We start from the raw sequence: 15,789 nt of genomic DNA on the forward strand, positions 1-15,789 counted from the left end.
GACATTTTATTGTCTTTAAAGATGATTTTACCTTTTTTTAGATAGTATAGAAGATAAAAAGCAAAATCACAAAACTACCGAACAATGAGGAAAATTCCAAACGGGAAAACCTAATCAAACGACAAAATCAAAAGCTTAAACACATCAATCAAATGGAAAGCATCCGTCGTATTCCTGACTTGAAACAGGCATATTATGTAGAAAATGATGGAATTAACCTAAATTTATAGCTAGCAAACATCCCACTTGTTTGACAGTCAAATACAATTTCATTATATTGACAACGATGAACAAAACATAATAGGTTAAAATGTCAAAATAGGGAAACAACAGTCAACATAGTGTTATAATCTCAATCACAATAAAAGAAGAGAGACGGTGGATAGTAAAATTGTTCATAACAATTAGATCAGCAAATATGCCATTACAGGTGAAATTACCCTTTTAGGAATTATTGCCCCTGAATATAAATGATTTTTGTCCTTTTTGCATTTTGGTCGAACAATTCTATCCCTAGAAGAGAGAACCTCTAAATTGTTAAAAGATCACTAGATACCAATAGATAAGTAGATGAATGATGAATGTAGTACCGTCAAGTGACCCTTTGTTGTATAGCAGTTACTACGATTGAAAAGCAGTTTTTAAGATTTGAGTTTTTCAAAAACTATATGGTAATTTGGTACAGAAAATATAAACGTCAAAATAAATCAACAATACAAGATCTAAAAAAATAAATATTTCTGAAACATTGGATGAATCTTAAATATCCAGTGTTTTGTGTTGAACTCGAAAACGATAATCAATAGGTGAAAAAATGATTTGCAATACAAGATACATATTTGAAAAGTGAGTGATTCAGGTTCTTTATGAGCCTCTTATTTTGAACCGGATTTTTGTGACAAAAATGTCGGTTATTGATTTTGGGATGTACGGCGGGCGGGCGGGCGGACGCCAAATGGTGTCTGTGCATTTACTCATAAACCGTTCAACCAAATCTTTTTAAATTTTAATATGTTGTTACTGATGACAAGATGATGATCAAGTTCAATAATGGCGATTTTCACTTTTTCGGTTCACAAATGATTCAGGAGTTATGGTTCTTGAAAGATTGAAAAATGGTATTTCCAGTCACGTTATTGCATTAACATTCAACCAAAGCTTTTCAAATTTTAATATGTTGTTACTGATGACAAAATGGAGGTCAAATTTGATATTGACGATCTTCACTTTAACTGTTCAGCAGTTATGGTTCTTGTGATATTGAAAAATGCCAGGAAACAAATAAATGTTAATGATCCGGGTTGTTGTTGCTCTGATAGCCTCTTGCTAACAAATGAAGTCATATCGAGACATTTTTGCTAATAAGTACAGCTGAAAGTTTAGACCGAAATCTTTTTCTACAAGTTACACAACGGAAATACAATCAAATACGAGAAAAAATCGAAGTCGATTAACACAAATATCAAAGAGGATCGTTATCCATGACGTCTAGGAATCATGTAACTGTTAGGTGTAGATTTTCCTGATTATCACCACTGAACAGTGGGTTCACTCCTATCTGTACAATTACAAAAAGTTGTACTTCATTCACTATCATGCGACAAACATTACCAATAGCTTACCCAAGTCAAAAGTTCTCTCTTGGTACCCCTGTATCCCCCGCTAATTCAACTGATTGTTATAAAATACTTTACTGAAATAATGTTATTTTGTGGCTGGAATTTCTGTCTCTTATTCTGAAGCTTTTTATCCAAGGCTTTTGGAATGATCTCAGTTTTCCATTATTTGTGCTGAACATTCTTCATTGATTCGAGAAATAATTTTACAAACAAAATGTATTTTACATCAATCCCAACTTTGCTCTGTAGCTATGGGCTAATAATTTGTCTGCAAACAGGGAGATTCATATTCTGTAAATTTTTCTAAGGTTTTGATGACATTTGATAATAACTTTACGTCGGAAAGAAAAATGTTTTCAACATTTTTGCCAGTGGAATGTCGGAATAAACATTTACAAATAGCATACAAAAAAACCGACAATGACTTGTATTTAAAAGAGGTAAACGAAATAACAATAAATAAAAATAAAAAATTTTATCCTCTGGCCCTAAAGAGTGAAACAGCCCATCTCTTCCCATACGACCTTCGTCTCGCATCCCTATTTCATCCCATACATTTTAATATGATTCAGAGTACTTGATATCATGTTTGAAACTTATTTTTATCTGAAGCTACAACCTATCACTATTACTTGTTTGGCCTTAACTCATTTTAAAAGGAACATACCAAATGTCTAGAAGGAGAAAACCACTCCGATTTGATATCTGCATGTTTTATCCTTATTTCTGTGTTTTCATAGTTATAGATTAATCATTTTCGTAAATAAAACATATAAAAACTATCAAAACTTAACTAAAAAGAATACAAGAAACATATTCAATAAAGCAAAGGCATTTAACTATAAAATGTTTTATTTTTTACATAATAAATACGTAAAAAAGTGAATACATCTTTTGTTTTACAGTTGGCAGAAGACTTTTTGATACAGCAGCCTTTTCGGAAGCTCACGTAAAGTTTGTATACCATCAATAGTGAGACCTTGTATGTCCGTAATAAACCCTGGGTTGAAAAATTATTAACACCTTTAGTAGGAATGTACTTTAATTTTGTGAAAATGTCATATCTTTCGTAGACATAGGCATCCTAAAATCGGATTGTTATTAGTATTGGATTGGACTTTAAGCTTTTCTTGCTATTCAACGTTTCGTAAATATTGATTTCAATAACATGTTTGCACCTGATGAGGTGTCATTTGTCGAAACCCACGTATAACGCACACAATTAATATTGGAAACAAATATATGTTGATCAAAGTGGCGGTTAACGTCCTAGAATCCAATACCTGTTGTTTGAAGAGCCGGTCAATATATGTCCTAGAATCAAATATATGCTGAGCAAAGAGGCTACTAACGTCCTAGAATCAAATATATATCGATCAAAGTGGCGCCACGGTTAACGTCCGAGGATCAAATTTATGTTGATATAAAATGGCACTCAAGGTCCGTGAATCAAATATATGTTTTTAAAGTGTCGGTCAACTTCTGAAAATCAAGCATAATACATTAATGACAATAATACGTCAAGGAATTTTTCGTTATTGTCAAAGTTTTTTTATACTGATTATAATCTGTTGTTTCTATTTTGTTGCGATCTGTAATATCTAGTCATGTTGAGACGATGAATTATCCTCTATATTCCAACATTATGAGAGAATTTCACGACTGCTTTGTTCAAAGACAACTCCTTCATTTCGGTCAGTATACGCATAAGCAGTATACATAAGTGGTAAATTGCTGCATTTTGCATTTTGCTGTTCGCTATGGTGATGGATTCCCTAAAGCAACTAAATGCATGTTGATAGTTGCCACTCACATAATAGCAGTACCCAAGAAGGTTATAAGCACGATATCTTTGATAACCATTTACTATATCTTCAACAGTTGACTGTAACTGCTCTAAAAAGTTTTGAAATTCTTCTTGGTTCCCAATTTTATGATATCCAAAGCAAAGGAGGAATTGTGCGTACACACATGGATGAAAAAGAATAGAATCGTAATATTTCTCTTCTAGATTTAACTGTGTTACAGAACATTCGTATCCTACAGGTATTGGAACGCAATATATATCATTTGGAGAAAATACAACATCAAACGCATGAGGCATCTTTCCTTCCTTGTTTTTTCTGATATTTGGTCCTTGTTTTGGAATTCCTTGCAATGTCAGCTGTATATGCCTATGTAGAGAACAAAGTCCAGGATACACTAAGATATTGTCGGTTTTCAGGACGGACAAAACAATTTGGTTAGAAGTGGCAAAATTACCTTCGGTTATGTTTATTGAGGCAAGATAAAGTTTTCCTGACATTTGATCGATTAACATCCCACGTTTAAAAGCTACGTCTATTGTGACAGGATGGTTTACGATATACTCCTGATTTATATCTGGATTTGTGGGAGCTTTCATATATCGATATTTTATCATTCCAACTCGCATACTATAAAACGACCATGCTGCGACGTACAACATTCCCATTACTGAAGTATCTTTCAATTTTATTTTCTCATCCAACGTCTCTAAATCGGTTGCTATCGTACCTGCAATTTCTTTTTCATCGTATTTAAAACTACTCAAACATATGTCAAATACGAACCTGTGCATGTTAATAGTGTTATGTGCCTCTTCAGTTGCTGAATAAAGTTCGTTCAGAGCAGGAAGATTTTGACATTGTTGCAAAAAGTTTGTTTCACTCGTCCGACTCTTTGTCAACATTGCTGCAAGGTCTTCCATTTCATGCAAACATTCCAGCACACATGTTTGAACGTTATCCATGATTTTCTTTATTTTTCTAAGTACAAACTTTCTGTCATTTCCTTCTTTTAATTTATTCGCCAACAAGTTTCTTTGCCTGTGGAAATAATGCTCTAATGCCTCATTTTCAATACAATCTAACACCCTTTGAAAGCAATCGCTGATACATTGTAAAAGATTCTCTGATTTCCAAATAGCCATGCCTCCCTCTTCTGATTGCCAAAACACGATAGTTTTTAAATGGTAGGAGCTCAGCTCATCAGAGACAGCTGGTTCGATGTATTTTTTCATCAGCTTTTTCATTAACAAATAGCACTGAAGTTGTGTGTCGTTAAAACTCCAAACTAACTCCCTTTCTTGCAGGAGAAAAGATATTCGCCACTGTAGAGAGTGCAATAAAGAGATTCTATCGCCCACAGGAACGACATGACAGCTTTGTTTCTTGATTATTTCTTGTATTTCAGCTGTTGGCCAGTCATGACGTTTTCTTTTGAACCATTCATTTGCACCAATAGGCCACTCCTCGCATACAAGTCCATGAGCCCAGTCTTTCTCCCCTTTACCCCATCCTTTGTACCTTTTAAGCGTACAATTAACCTCTGACATTGCGCATGGACCGTGTCGAACATGAGAAGGCACACAAAAACCAAGACGTTTCCCTAAATTGACAAACACATTTACAAACTTATCGCTAGAAAGAAAATTTCCATCGTTTTGTTCCTCAATTAAATCTTTGATGCTGCTTTGGCAAGCTTTAAAGTATAAGCATTCTTCGTCAGCTAAATGATGTAGTTGAAGTCTACAATATCCAGGTTGGCTACCGATAGCGTTTAATTCGAAAACATGTCCACCAAGAGGCTTCGCTTTTTCATTTGAAATACAAACAGTTATACCGGGTATAACCGACATTTGATCAAAGTCACTCTCTTTTGTGTCAGTCCTTCTGCTAGACTGCCAGCATAAATAGTTTCAACCCTGTGTTTATGTATGACCTCAATGACCTCTGTTTTACATTTTGAAAGGCGTGTTATAACTTCACTAATGCCACTGAGACTCAGCACTTTGCTAGCGATTTTAGAAATTTCTTTCGAGTCGTTGTTTGACATTGCGATAATCTGAAATGAAGAACAGAAAGAGTCAAATCATTTTTAGTGTTAGTTAAAATTCTTATAATCAAACAGAAAGCTAGAAGTTTGCTACTGACAAGAGCAGAAATTTAAAATGTAATGAAGGAGAATTAACAAGTAATCCTATGATTTAGACAAGAATTCACATTTTGAAAAATAGAAAATCAAAATTGATCAACTAGATTTTAAATAGAGTAAAGAAAAACTAAATCGTATACAAACAGGAAGGAAACTGTACATTCGAGGGTTTAAAGACACCAGTCTTGCATTTTTAATATCCAATATAGGAGCAAATATGCCAATTTTAGTAGATGGAAAGCGCAAACTATATTTAGAGTCGAAAAAATCAACTGTGAGACATCATAGCTTATAGATACAATATAAAACCTCATTATAGTAATATCAGTTTACAGATCACATCCCAATTTTACTTTACAATGGTTCAGTGAAATGTTGTTAGATATCATCTCAAACCCTATTGTAAGTTTAAACTTAAATATATCGAATACCATCAAACCATTCTACCATATCGTAACGATATTTGATTTCATTGTCATTCAGAAAATTGTCGTCTGTGTTCTAAATATAACAACACCGATAAGAGTATTCTTTTTTTTCTTCAAAATTTGTATTACTACAATTCCTTATTGTACACAATGCGACTATAATTTTCATTTGATAAAGCTCAAGGTAAAGTTAATATTCAGATCAAGTAGCATTGCTTGTTTAAGATCTGAATTATAGTGATAACAGAAGAAATGTAAGACAATAAACACAGAAGATCCACAAGATTATTATCAAAAAATTAGATAAAACAATCATAACATACGCTTTTAACAATAATATATGGAGAATTCGAGGATCTGGTTTTTATCTCGGATCTACAAAGAAGAGGAGAGAGAGTCCTATGCATCCTTTTTTTGGCTGTGGAAGCGGCGGCAATAATTTGTTTGTGATTAGTTTCCTAATGGAAACCACTTAATCTAAGTTATTTATATTTTGTATGCACTTGTATTATCATTGGTACATGCTATTTCCATGGAAACATTTGGTCATGTCCATCAGTAATGGTCTGTTGACTATCTCATAAACTACGAGCATTATGTCAACAATATATGGTATTTCGAGTGATTTTGTTAAGTTGTACATGGTTATCCCACATTGACCTCATTTTCACGGCTGAGCAATCTAAATAACTTGTGGTTGGCTGTTTCTCAAGATTCTATAAGCATTGGGTCAAATTTATTTGGTATATGAAATAATTGTAAGCTCTACATATTTTTTAGCACGGCTCGTCGGACATTGAACTCGTTTAAGGTTATTGATCACTCTAATGTTTTCCTTGTAAGTATATTTCTAAAAAGTATCAGCAATAGGTCAACAATATGTGCCCTTATTTTCACTGTTCATCTGTCAATATTTAAATGTTCTTGTTTTAATCTCCTTAATACAGCGTCAAGCACTACCGCAGTAAACTTACTCATGACATCTTATAACTTCCGCTTCGTTTCAGGTGTCAGACCACCAATTACTCCCTCCAATTTAGAACGTATGTAAAAGTAGTCCTACTTTGACACAAAATAGTGCTTTTGATGTCATTGTTTACTTAAACTAACTAACAAATTTGCAGAAATGAAACTTTTGGTGAAAGGAAAATATATTTAGACCATTTTGAGCCAAAATCCACTTGTCTATGAGTTTGCATTAAAAATTCAGGATTAATGCGCTACATAGTACACTAATTTAAGATTTCCAGAAAACCGGGAGTTATTTTGGTAGTACCTGTCTTTTCAAAATCAGAAATTTGTTACAAGACTTTAAACATTGGTTGAAAATTGGCATGTAGGAAGGTGATACATGTACAATTCAGGATATACCTGGTTTCCTTGAAGTTAAACTTAAGGTAAAATATTTAGAAAGCTGTGAAAATTGCAAAATTTGGTTGAACAGATAGGGATTTTTAATTGGTGGTCTGACACCTTTAAGTTGTGTAAATAGTCTTTTGTGTACCCCCTGCTCTAATCTAGGTATAATCAAGATATTGATAATACTATTGAGGCTCATTTTGCAGTTAATAAGAAATATTCAATCACAGGACTGGTGTGATTGGGGAAGTTTAACTTAGTGAACAATTAGTAAATGTCATCATGTTTGTTCACTTATATATGCAATCATTTACGAAAATCATATATATTTTCTATTTAATATGTTCTTACTACCTATAGTTTAATCGAACATAAAACAACCTATGGTTTAAATATCATATCGTCTCTTGAAGGATACCATACAAATAAATGGAGAATACACCGTGATATTCATATGTAAGTCGTCGTCTTTATAAATAAGGGAAGATATTACAAAAAATTATCAAATGAACAAATATAAACTACAACCCCCCCCCCAAAAAAAAAAATTCAATAAGGGGACATTCATTACAACTGACAAAATCAAACGTTATCAACCATCGGAACGAGTAAAAAAATGTCATATTCCAGACTTTCGACATGCTTTTCTTCAAAGCAAATGGGTTTAAAGCTAGCTTAACTTAAGACTTGTTTGATAGTTGTTTATAGTGTCAGTTACATTGACCAATTTGGATGAGCAACCCAAAGAGACATAAAAGATAAAAGTGAAACTTTTTGGTTACCGAAAATTTGAAACTAAATACACAATGTAACTGATATGGTCAACGCTCTTACCTCCATGCGTGAAAACGCTCGTGTGCCTCCACTAGATATAAATCCACTTCAGAAGACAAATAAAACGAACATACTTATAGTAATTGTGCGTACTTCACAGAAATATAAATCCCAACCTTACCTGGAAAAATGTCTATAAAAAACACACAGATACTAGTTTTTTTATCAAGGCTTTTAAATCTAAAAATAAATAGACAATTTTCTTTAAACACAAAGCTGATGTTGAATTAATTCCTGTCAATTGTCTTTAATGGACACACGCTTTTAACTAAATTTACATGAATCATGAACTACGTGAGGTTATTTGTAAGAATTTAGTAAAAGTTTTATGTAATTTATGGTAATGAAATCCATGACTTAATAATTTACCAGTGATGCATTGATTACGTTCGTTAAAATATATGACATTACTGCACACAAGAGCATAACCAACGAGTTGGGATATATGAACATCGTATGATTGAGCCAAAAGAGCATCGCTGTTTAAAAATAGAAAAAAAAAAAAAACCGCATATGTGTTAGGAAAATAACTGCAAAGACATTAGCCAGTGTAGAATATAATCAAAGTTGCTTTGAACCTCACCAGTAAACAATAGATATTTATTTAACACAACCGTTCGTCTTGTTATAAATAGAATAAATCCGGAATATGTCAAAGAACGTCTCGTCCTTTTTCTAAAAAAAGATCATCGGAAGATACCAAGACCTTGTTTATAGATATTCCGTATTATCTTCACAAATAATACACTATGGCCTTGATTTATAGATTATATGTACTGACGTTACTTTTGCTGTAAGTCTATTTTTGGCTCTGTACTTGTGTTTCCCGTCATTGTGTTATGGTGCTATGGTACATTTTTGTATTCTTGTCTATTTGTTTCTTACGTGCTTAGTATATATGCCTTTTTTCTTTTTCCTTGTTGACATATTTGTTTGTTTTTATCATGTTTATAGTGATTGGGATTGTGAAACTGTGTTTACTGCTGTACCACTATTTTTTGACATTTATACCTATAATGTCTGTTTGTTTTGTTCATACATCGTTTTCAATACGATCGAATATTGTGCGATTGTTGTGCAGGTCGGGGTTTGGCTAGCTATAGGTCCAGGTTTGATCAGCCCTTTTATGTTAGGTAGGGTGCCTATGCCTGGTGGAAATGTGACAGTTGTTGTCCGTCCGTTTGGAGAGTGTGTGTACTTTTGATTTTGATAGTTGTTTGGAATTTTCCTGAAAGTACGGTAATATTTGTTATTTGTTTGTCTTATTTTTAGCCAACAATATAAATAGCGTAAATTATCTTTGTCACCAAGGGACTACTTGTAAAAGGTGTTCAAGGGTTGTATACAGAAAAAACTAAACCTGCATCCATGTAAACAACTACAAAATCTTCTAGACAATGGTAATGACTAGCCAAAGTCAAAAAGACGAATGCACAAATGAATACAGAAACAGCAATGAAGCATCGACAAATGTCAATATGGAAGAAACAACAGCATCTACAACGATTTTGAAAATCACTGGCTACAATACTAATGCCAGAAATTGTCAGAATACAAATATCAGAAAACCCAAGACTTCAAGAAGAAACAGAACTTATGAAAGTCTGCAACAAAGATGAAAAGGGGGAGGGGTATTAAATATTGACAAAGAGACAAATCTAAAATATAATGCATATAACTATGCTATCAAATATGTGTTCATGAAAATTTCAAGCGTTCTTGATTAAGCAGAATAAACTCTCTAAGTCTGGATCAAATAACACTAAAGAAAAATATAATTCAATTCAATTTAAATTTATATTGCCCTAAAACTACATATTCAGAGTATGCGACATGACATAACAAAATGAAAATAAAAAATAACAACAAGTTCATTAATAATCATAATAGAAGTAAATATTTGAAGAGGCTCTGTCCTCAGTTCTATAGACTGTTTTAAAAAAGGATCCAAACTTATTTACCCAAATGTGTGATTTTTGATTGAGTAAATATGTAATTTTATCTATTTCATTAAAATTTATAAAATGCATATTCTCATTTATCAAAAAATCAAAAATAAACTTTTCTATTATTATGGTTTCTATTACAATATAAAAAGATGGCCACTTAATCTAAATTTCAATAACAGTTTTTTAAATTCAAATTTTGAGCAAGTAAAATATTTTTCTTCTGTATTATTTAGTTTTACATGTTTATAAATAGTGAGTTTGCTGGTATCCTTTATATATGATATTTAATCTTTTCCTAACTTTTCATAAAAATGCTTCGATTTTGATTTTGATTTGTTTTATAATAGTTTTAGTTATCTTTTGTGAGGAATATGTCTTCAAAGTGTCCAAATCATACCAGCTTCTTCTCCTACATGTTTTACATATGAGAACCAAGAATAAATTCCTGAAGAGTCTTAGTTTTGAGACAAAGTAAAGGATTCTTTTAAAAGTGGATTATTTTCATTAGAATATAATCTAATAAAAGAGGGACGAAAGATACCAAAGAGATAGTCAAATTCATAAATCTAAAACAAACTGACAACGCCATGGCTAAAAATGAAAAAGACAAACAGAAAAACAATAGTACACACGACACAACATAGAAAACTAAAGAATAAACAACACGAATCCCACCAAAAACTAGGGGTGATCTCGTGGCACCCGTCGTGTTGCTTATGTGATTACAAATCCGGTAAATAGTCTAATTCGGTAGGTCACATTCATGAAAGGGAAGGGGATTGTTGTTACGACATAAAGAACATATCCGATATCATTTGTGAAATGGTTATTCCATAACGGTCAACCAACTCGTGATGGCGTCCGTATAATGTACGAAGGGATTATTTTAACTTCATCATTTAGAACTCTTGGTTTAATAGCTTCCTTGTGAGCAGCAACCCTCTATCAAGGAAATAATGATAGGAAATAAAAGCCCGGGAATATCGTAGCAATTGGGAGATATATACTCCGTATGCAGGCGATGCTGGGATGTTGCTACATAGAAATAGAAAGTTCACAATTGGGAAACTCAAATCATCTCTTTTGTCGTAAGTTTTTGTTTTCAACCGACCCTTATTGTCAATTTCTAGATGTAAGTCACGATATGAGGCAGACTTAATTGTATCTGTTGTATCCTGTATCTATAGTTCGATGTGATAGGTGCGTTCAACATAGTTACCAAATTTTATCTGCGGTGACAACAACATATTTGTTATATTAAACTTTTTTGTCGAGTGAGTGTAGCGAATGGGTTCAAAAAAGCTTCATATTGTGTCTTGCAGCTGATTTTCTACAATATCAATATACAGACAACCAGATAATCGATTTATCCGTTTGTATTTGAATATTTTGCATGCTAGAAACAAGAATTTTCTTAGTTTACTAAGAAACCTGAAGATGGCTTGACTCAGATCAAACTTATCAACGTCAATTCATTCATTTATGACATCGTTGATATGTTTGAGTCAAAGTTATTTAGCCCGAATCAACGTAACAAAGTCGTACTATGCAATTTTATTAAAATAATTCAGCAGAGTGATATAGACAGTGGAACGACAAATAAGTTCGAGCTACTACAATCTCGTTCCCTTTAAACCCAAATGTGGACAACCGGTTTAGACTTTTATCATGGATAGTACTTGCATGATCAAACGACTGGTGTCATATTTGGATCAGGATCTGCCTATCCTTCCGGAGCAACTGACATCCCCCTAGTTTTTTTTCTATTGGGGTTTGTGTTGCTAAGCCTTTAGTTCTATGTTTTGTTTTGTGTACTGTTTTTGTCTTTGGTGTCTTTTTTAGCCATGATTTTGTGAGTTTATTTTCGATTTAGGAGTTTGAATGATCCTTATGAATCCTTCGCCTCTCTATTTTTTATACTATATTTACATGATATAGTCTTTATATGCGTGCAATATTTGCAACAGGTTAAACAGGAATCAATCATCATTAGAACCATCAATGAAATATTCTAATGCAATTTGTATGTAACAATTATTTTCATTGGCTAAACGTTGCCGTCAAATCCACAGTTGACCAGGCGTAACTAAGGATGGACCCGCCATTTTGAATTGTTGAATCAACAAATGTCCGATTACTACTATATAATCGAAAATAAAACAACACCTCTCTCGAATTCGCCTATCTAATGTTATTTTATCCGAATTTGAAGCGTACAGATAACGTAATAACCTCCAGTTTGTAAGTTTTCATTTGTATGACGTCACGTTTTTTTTTGTACCCATGACGTCTTGGCGCCACAATCATTCATGAAGTTTCGCGGATTTTTTTTATTTGTCAAATTTAGACATTTTTTCCAATTTTTATCGTTTTATTTCTTTTTGAAATGCATTAGAATCGGAATAACAGTACTGTAGTTGAAGAGTTGCCACCGTCAATTTTGATTTGACGGTCGCAAATCTTCGTTTTACTGTCTCCGCTACGCGTCGCCAGTAAAACTGCATTTGCGACCGTCAAATCTACAATTGACGGTGACAACTCTTCAACTACAGTACTGTTATTCCTTAATTGAATTCTGCTGCAAACTTTAAAAAGTCATTTCTTTGTTATTAAGTTGTGCATTGCAATGCACCCCAAAGATGATACCTGTTTCAAAACATGTATTCTATTTGCTTGTTTCGTTCTTGGTATTCATAAAATCCCAGTTATGTATATATTTTTTAATGCATACGTTTCAGGGTCATGTCCACCAGGTTTCTTTCATCACCAGGATTCCTGCTATGCTCTCCTTCCACAAACAGCGACATGGTCTGAAGCAATGGTACGCATTCATTTACGATTGTCGCGAGCTATAATTTAAACTTCTATTATTTTACAACTACTTAGTTCCTAACATTCTTAATTAACTGATGACACAGTCACACAGAGATAATACAACCTTTTTAATTGCAACTATGAAAAAGTATTCTCATTGTTTGATAATAACTGCACAAAAGAGCAAATACAGAAGAAAAGATAGAAAACAAAAATATTTCCAGGAATGAAATTTATTCATCTGATTGAACTTTCGTTTCATATTTTGCAGCATCTTTGTGAAATTTTTGGTGCTAGTCTGGCCACAGTTGAAAATGATCAGAAGGATTTGTATATAAAAGGACTCTTAGGAAGACTTGGAGGTAATTGAGTAAATATCGAGTATACTGATCTAAACAGATAATAAGAATGAGAAAATTCTTATTAAAAATAAGGGCTATTCACACAAAACATAACTATTTTTTTTAATAAATCATGTACATTTTTTTCAAGACAGAATCAGAACCATAAAATAAATTCATCGAAAGATACCAAGACCTTGTTGGTAAATATTCCGTCTCAACTTGGCAAATAATGTATGATGATATCAAAGTATAGGAGGCCTCTACTGTCATGATATTGAGAAAGTGATATGTATTCTTTCAAATACTGTCCATGAACAGTTTGTGACTATGTTTGTGTTGTAATTATTGACTGTTATGTTTTAAAATATTTTTAAAATTATGTTTAAGTTTTTCTATCTGAAAAAGTTTCTATGGTATTTTTTCTTTATTCCAAAAGCTAGCCTACCAACCCGAGAGGTGTGGCTAGGTGGCACAGAGATGCTTAATGAAGGTGAATGGATGTGGGCGAAAACTTTCCAAAAGATTACGTATTTCAGGTGGGCACCAAATGAACCGAATAATGGCGCTGCAGCAAGTAACCAACATTGCCTTGGTATGGAAAAAGACCAGGATTTTAAATGGGATGATAATACATGCACTAAACTAGCAGTACCACTATGTGAAAGACCGTAAGTTTGTTTTATATTTTTAAGTATTCTTCGCATTGAACATAATTTGACCAAAAAGGATGTTACAAAACGTATATATAATGAAATACCACATGCATTCCCAAAGCTCTGTACCAAGTAAGGAATATGACAGTATCGTCCTTACGTTTGATGTGTATCATTTGATTTTGTCATTTGATTATATAATTATGGACTTTCCAGTTTGAATTTTCCTGGGTGTTCAATATTTTTGTGATTTTACTTTTTACTCTTAAACTGAGTATGCATACCTTGCAAGCTGATATATTTCTTCAAACGTTTAGCTTGACATAATGTTCGAAGTGATTATTGTCTATAGCCTGTTCACTATTTGTTCTGTATTGACAATTTTATATCGGTACATACAAGGCGTGGATTCGAGATTTTATGGTTTGGTGCATTTGATGCATCGAGCTGACGAAGATAATAATATTGATAATGAAAAAATAATAATAATGCATGGTGTAAAAATGAAAACATGCTCTTCTGCTTTCAGGATAGATCTTCCATGGGGTAAAGAGGCAACAAATGCTGAACAGATAATAGGATGAATGCGAAAAACTAAATTTAATTTTATTTGAATGTTTACTCTAAATCTCCTAGATTTAAATAAAATTATTTCAATAATTTATAATTTGGAGAGATGTCTGTATACACCATTATGAAAGAAATCTTACAGAATTTTTGCATCGAAAAACTCTTTTCCGGATTAAACTTTATCAGGAACTCTCATATTTTAAAAATGAAACATGTATCTAATGTTTTTATTACCACTTAAATACGTAACGAGGTATATGGTAAAGAGAACGCCTTAGGATAGTTCAAATCCACCATTTGTTAACTTTGCATGATGTAGTTGAATACAATAGGTTCTTTAAAAATACTGAATACATCAATAGATTTTTTAGAAAGTATCTTATATAACGTCATGTCAGTATAGATGCGCCGACTACTGAGTGGATGATACCATTGAAGACAAGCTGTCCATTATAGTAATCTCATCAAGTATGCATTCAAAGACGACAACAAGTGTTTTTTTTTACATTATTTGGTTTCAGGTAGATTAAAAAAATGTTTGTTCATGAACAAAACTAAACTGTTTGCATGTTCAGCCTTCCACTTATTCATATGCCATGTTCAAAAATTACATATCTTACTAACAATTAGATTTGATTCACACTTCCAATTTCAAAGCAAATACATTATTGCCATTTTGACACGCTTTTTCATGATTTAGTTAGTTGCTCGACTTATATCATGACTCAATACCAAAACACACAAAAAACATAAAAAAAACGGAGCCAAACTTACGTAAAAACTTTCACATACTTGTGTTGAGTTATGGAATCTGTAAATAATGTAATGTTCTACTTCACGCGTAGTTAAGTGATATTTCATCGCCTCTTCAAAGTGAAACTTCACTATTTCTGTAAATTATTTTATGACTAGTAAGCAGTTTGCAATCCATAACTATTTGTTAAAATCATTAAAGTTATGTAACCTATCAATGCTTTAATAATAAATTAATAACAAACTACGTGGATGTGTACTTATTGATAATTTAGTCTTAGATGCATGATTTTTTAATTAGTTGTTAGTGGCTTTGAAATGGCTGTCAGTAACTGCGAGTACTCTCAGATCTGAACTTAGCGTCTTTTTGTTGTTGAGATGTACAAGTACCCGGCAACGTCAACGTGTTTGGTTAGAAGTATTTCTATTTGTATCCATCTGATGAGGTAATATAAAAAAGAAGATGTGGAACGATTGCCAATGAGACAACTGTCCACAAGAGACCAACATGA

At 32.8% G+C, this 15,789-nt stretch overlaps 2 protein-coding genes across 2 annotated transcripts; one reads left to right on the forward strand and one right to left on the reverse strand.

Moving 5' to 3' along the window:
* Positions 1-2,633: 2,633 nt before the first annotated feature.
* Positions 2,634-8,303, reverse strand: LOC139503017 (uncharacterized). The gene is made up of 2 exons (XM_071292684.1): positions 8,195-8,303; positions 2,634-5,483 (listed from the first exon to the last, which is right to left on the reverse strand). The coding sequence occupies exon 2, from the start codon at positions 5,275-5,277 to the stop codon at positions 3,250-3,252; it is 2,028 nt and encodes a 675-aa protein (XP_071148785.1). The 5' UTR covers positions 5,278-5,483; positions 8,195-8,303; the 3' UTR covers positions 2,634-3,249.
* A 4,574-nt stretch (positions 8,304-12,877) lies between these two features.
* On the forward strand, positions 12,878-14,548 carry LOC139503567 (perlucin-like). The gene is made up of 4 exons (XM_071293368.1): positions 12,878-12,964; positions 13,229-13,319; positions 13,738-13,969; positions 14,484-14,548. Exons 1-4 carry the CDS (start codon positions 12,962-12,964, stop codon positions 14,536-14,538), a joined length of 381 nt encoding a protein of 126 aa, XP_071149469.1. The 5' UTR covers positions 12,878-12,961; the 3' UTR covers positions 14,539-14,548.
* The last annotated feature ends 1,241 nt before the right edge of the window (positions 14,549-15,789 follow it).

The sequence above is a fragment of the Mytilus edulis genome, chromosome 14 (genome assembly GCF_963676685.1).
Source record: "Mytilus edulis chromosome 14, xbMytEdul2.2, whole genome shotgun sequence".
NCBI lineage: Eukaryota > Metazoa > Mollusca > Bivalvia > Mytilida > Mytilidae > Mytilus > Mytilus edulis.

Coding starts and splice junctions, on each gene's coding strand:
- LOC139503017 (XM_071292684.1), bottom strand. CDS start 5,277: ATGTCGGTTATACCCGGTATAACTGTTTGTATTTCAAATGAAAAAGCG.
- LOC139503567 (XM_071293368.1), top strand. Junction 13,320..13,737: donor ACTCTTAGGAAGACTTGGAG/GTAATTGAGTAA, acceptor TTATTCCAAAAG/CTAGCCTACCAACCCGAGAG. Junction 13,970..14,483: donor GTACCACTATGTGAAAGACC/GTAAGTTTGTTT, acceptor TTCTGCTTTCAG/GATAGATCTTCCATGGGGTA.